Source organism: Halyomorpha halys, unplaced genomic scaffold (genome assembly GCF_000696795.3).
Source record: "Halyomorpha halys isolate HHAL.00 unplaced genomic scaffold, Hhal_1.1 Scaffold2884.1, whole genome shotgun sequence".
NCBI lineage: Eukaryota > Metazoa > Arthropoda > Insecta > Hemiptera > Pentatomidae > Halyomorpha > Halyomorpha halys.
This window is the reverse complement of record NW_027116384.1, coordinates 7,370-12,542: the sequence shown is the minus strand read 5'-3', so window position 1 is coordinate 12,542 and position 5,173 is coordinate 7,370. Positions and strand designations below refer to the sequence as shown.

At 30.3% G+C, this 5,173-nt stretch overlaps 1 protein-coding gene across 1 annotated transcript; it reads left to right on the top strand.

Moving 5' to 3' along the window:
- The first annotated feature begins 2,049 nt into the window (after positions 1–2,049).
- LOC106691742 (leukocyte tyrosine kinase receptor) lies at positions 2,050–4,710 on the top strand. Its single transcript, XM_014437602.2, has 3 exons — positions 2,050–2,270; positions 2,858–3,209; positions 4,316–4,710. Exons 1-2 carry the CDS (start codon positions 2,061–2,063, stop codon positions 3,152–3,154), a joined length of 507 nt encoding a protein of 168 aa, XP_014293088.2. The 5' UTR covers positions 2,050–2,060; the 3' UTR covers positions 3,155–3,209; positions 4,316–4,710.
- The last annotated feature ends 463 nt before the right edge of the window (positions 4,711–5,173 follow it).

Below are 5,173 nucleotides of genomic sequence, written 5' to 3'. Positions count from 1 at the left end.
CCTTCCTTTCTAACCTAATAATGAATACGCCTTGTCGTGGGCCTTCTGTAAAGAGATATCAGGCTGGAGAAATCGCCTAAGACCAGACAACCCCGACATATTCATAATGTTGAAAGGTATGTTACATATATAAATTGTTATATAGTACCTAAACAGTTAAGAAATTGGCAATGTATAACAATTATAAATAAAAATGATCACATAGCGGTAACTTAACAGCATTATTTCACTATTTATGTATTCATGAATTTGGTGATTATGATGTGATCGATCTTGTGTTGTATATTTGATTTAAAAATAAAATATTCTTTTATAAATTGTTCTTACTGATTTTTTGACATTTAACTCCATTGAACCCAATTCAAAAAGTTTTGAAATACTAGGTCTGTTCCAAGGACAGCTTCATATAATTATCCACTTCATAATCAATTGTAAAACCAATTAGATGTAACAGTTGTATCAAGCAAGTAAGGCGCTCCAGGCTGATCTGGTATTAAATAAATAAATAAATTAGTGTTAACATGTGATTGATCTTGTGTTGTATGTTTAATTAAAAAATGAAATATTATTTTGTAAATTGTTCTTATTGATTTTTGATATTTAGCTCCATTGGACCAAATTAAAAAAGTTTTCAAATACTAGATCCCTTACAACGACCGCTTCATATAATTATCCACTTCAAAATCATGCAACGATATTTTAAACATCGATGTTTTTTTTTTCAACCTGGAGCGCCTTACTTGCTTGATACAACTATTACATCTAATTGGTTTTACAATTGATTATGAAGTGGATAATTATATGAAGCTGTCCTTGGAACAGACCTAGTATTTGAAAACTTTTTAAATTGGGTTCAATGGAGTTAAATGTCAATGTTATCTTGTTTTATTTTTTTATTATGTTATCTTGTTTTGTTTTTAGCCCTGAAGAAGGCTAGAAACTCTAGCCGAAACGTCGGCACATTAAAATAAGTTAGTCATACTTATTTGTGTTTCATTGACCGCACCCCCAACCATCTTCTCCTCATGTCTTATTTTATATTTATATTATTTTTATTGAAAAATCACACAGGATATCTTGCAGGATATTTTTATTTTTTACTAATAATTTATAGTTTACTAAATCTAACTTATGACTACTCATTTCTAAATAAAGATAAGTAAACACAAGTGACGAATGTTCTTGGAATCACTAGGCTTTGGGTAATGTATTGTAAGTAACGATATTTTAAAACATCGATGTTTTTGTAGTCGATATAGGATTCTTAGTTTCAAAATCCACTTCTGACTAGCCGTAGAATGCGTGATCGTTTGAACAGACTCTATGTTATTCAAATGGATGTTCAAAAAGATCGATGTATTTTGGGTAATGTATTGTAAGGAACAATATTTTAAAAACATCGATGTTTTTTGTAGTCGATGTCGGATTCTTAGTTTCAAAACCCACTCCTGACAGGCCTAGAATGCGTGATCGTTGGATAGTCGTGGTAACAGACTTTACGTTACTCAATGGTTTTCCAAAACATCGATGTATTTTGGGTAACGTATTGTAAGCAACGATATTTTAAAAACATCGATGTTTTTTGTAGTCGATGTCGGATTCTTAGTTTCAAAACCCACTCCTGATAGGCCGTAGAATGTGTGATCGTTGGATAGTCGTGGTAACAGACTTTATGTTTCTGAAATAGTTGTTTAAAAACATCGATGTTTTTTGGGTAATGTATTGTAAGCAACGATATTTTAAAACATTGATGTTTTTTGGAGTCCATGTCCTATTGGTTGATTGAAAAAGCACTTCTGACTGGCCGGAGCATGGGTAGTCTTTAGAACAGTCTTTATGTTACTGAAATGGTTAAAAAAAACATCGATGTTTTTTTGTCGATGGTTTTTTAACATCGATGTTTTAGTATTGAACATCGATGTTTTAGTATTGAACATCGATGGTTTTTTATCGATGTCGCATCTCTACCATAAACTTGGCAATCATTGAGAATTTAATTCACTTAAGATATCAAAATAATTTAATTAAATATTCTATTTCACAGGTCGTTTGGCGTTCTAATGTGGGAAGTAATGTCACTAGGATACACGCCATACACAGGGTGTACGAACATAGAAGTCATATCTCTCGTCACCAAGGGAGGTAGATTAGAACCTCCAACAAACTGTCCATCACAACTATATGCAATTATGACACAATGTTGGCATCCTAACCTAGAAGAAAGGCCTTCATTTTCTCTGATATTAGAAAGGCTAGGATATTGCATGCAAGTAAGTATTAAATATAATTTTTTAATGGTCAGAATTGAACAATTATAGATTTTTTTGAAATTTGAACAATTTATAGAACTTCCTCATCCAAAATTTTGAACTTATATTGAACTTTAATATAGTTTCACATAATACCTGACATCCTTTTTTATTTATAATAGCAATTTAATGTTAGACAATATATATTGTTTTTATAAAGAAATAAAAAAAATTACATTAATGTCACTTAACCAATTCTAACAGTGCCAACATACAGAGATGAAACATTGACACACAAATAGTTGTTAAATACATTTTTTTTTCTTTTTGACCACACCTCATCGTCTTCGTAATTTGAAAGTAAGAACTATTTATTGGAAATATTCTCACTACTGAAGAGTGACTTCTAATGTTAACATTCATCAAACTCTAGAAGACATTTCTTAGTTGAGGGATGTGTGGTAAAGTTCGATAGAACTATACTTTCATTGCATAGAGGCCTTTTATTTGCAACTGTAACATTAAGAAAAATAAATTAATTCTTTTTTTTATGTAATGTAAAAAAATGTAAGTAAAATTATACTGTTAAACTAAATATTTTTATATAGGATCCTGATGTCATAAGAGCTCCATTGCCAGTGTACGCCAAACCCCCATCTTCCGAAAGGGACACAACAATAATGAGGCCTACTGGTCAGGAGGAATGCATTCAGCTAGATTATCTCTTCCCATTGACTAGTCCTCCTGACCGGGAGCTTGGAAATAATCTTCCCGAGTCACGATCACCGCAGCCACTTCTCGATAATTCCTCCCATAGTGGAGCTGGTTCCCCGGCGACCAATAATAATAACCCCTTGAGTACCATACCTGAGAAACTTTTCCATGCTAACCATATAATTGACTAGGGTGTTTTTGTTATATCATCAAACTTGAAAGCAGACAATGAAATGTCATGCTAAGGTAATATTTTTTCAAAAATAAATAAATTGAAAAGCAGTGTAATTCATCATTGAAATGTGCAAAATTAGACAAAATCTATATTTTTCTCCATTAACAAAAGAAGAAAAAACAAATGAAATGGAAATATTTGAACGCTAGTATAAATCATGTTATTATCAAATTATTTTTTTATATCAAAGATAATTATTTGGTACAAAAATTTATTTAAAACATTATTATAGATTGATTGCTTTATTTATTTATAAGATTAAAACTTACCAATTTTAAGAGAATGGAATATGGTCCGGGTGCGGTAAAAAAAAAACTCAAATAGTAAATAATTATACTATTTTATTGAGCCAACGTTGTATAATTATTTACTATTTGAGTTTTTTTTTACCGCACCCGGACCATATTCCATTCATCTATACACATGGTCAATCAATAATCTTCCATTATACCAATTTTGTTTCTGATTCGACTTTGTTTAACTTAGTCCTTTTAAATTCCTAAACGAAATAATATTTTGGAAATCACTGTCACATTTTTTAAAAATTATTATAATTACTACTCATATAAAGACAATTCAGGTATTTCCAAAATTAAGTTCTATATAAAATCTTGTATATAAGCATATTTTCATGTACCAACTCTGTTTTCAAAGAAATGGTACATGTCTAATATGAAATAGCTAACATATTTGGAGAAATAATCGGAAATAGAAGATAATAATCCTGGTTATTACAAGCTTTCTTGATTTTCAATTATAATAAGTTAATGTATGTATTTTCACAATCATTGGTTATAATAATGCAGTAAATCATGAATATGATAAGTAAATATCAATCTTGTAGTAATTGGAGAATTCTATTTGGTTTGATAGCCAAATCACATTAGATGAGTAGAGTTTTAAAGGCTATATGTGTTTTGTTTGTGCCAGCAAGGCAAAGCTTGCCTGAACACAACTGACGACCTTCCATCGATTATGATCAACTCTTGTCCTGAAGGTGCCACAGATAGCACTGCACATCTAATGTGAATCGGCCTTTGCTCTATTATCTATAACAATAAATTATGTTTAAGTTTATAAATGGTTGATATTCGAACTAAAAAAACTTTGTTTCCAGGTTCTAAGGAAGATAAAAGCCGGTCTGCACCGTATGAAGGTACTACTAAAGGGTATACTCAACAATAATCTAAAATCTAATGGCAAACCAAATTATATTTTTGAATTTTATGAAAAGGTAAAGTTATGGAATATAATATAGAGTGAAAGTATGCATAACTAGTTTTATCTACTATTTTGTACATTTATTGGATGCCACAGAACTATTTTCCTAAAATCTACTTCATACGGTCAACTATCTTATTCCAATTTTATACATTAGTTTAACAAATATAGTTTCATTCCTCTCAAGTAAAGTCAAAATTCTACTGAGGTATAATTGATCAAACTATTCATCTAATTTTGATAAAATTTTCAAGGATTGTGCAGTCTAGTACCGAGTTGGCCCCATGTCGATTTTACCAGATTCCACTTTTTTTTACACATGTGTATTTGGCTGCAATTTTGGAATTAGAACAAAATGGTAGTATTATTAATTTCATTAAATTCCTTTGACGATTTTCGCTTATGCACAAAACATAATTACCTTGGCACAGCTATATTTGAAAAACAGCTTTGACCCGGATTTAAAAAAAAAATAAAATGAAGATTAGTGTTGACATAGTCTTGTATAAATTTCAGTTAATGCCTTCTATTAATTCTGGTGACACTTGTGCAAAATTATTTCCCTTGATACGCGTATATTTCTAAATTATAGGAGAAAGATGAAAATTAGTGTAGACATGGTACAATAAATAACAGAAAGGCGATAATTTCCAGAAAAAGATTTTCATAAAAGAAAATAAGGTAATAAAATAAAAGAAAAACAAGATATGAATAGTGAGGAAACTTACCCATATACTTTGCAAACCTTTTTTAA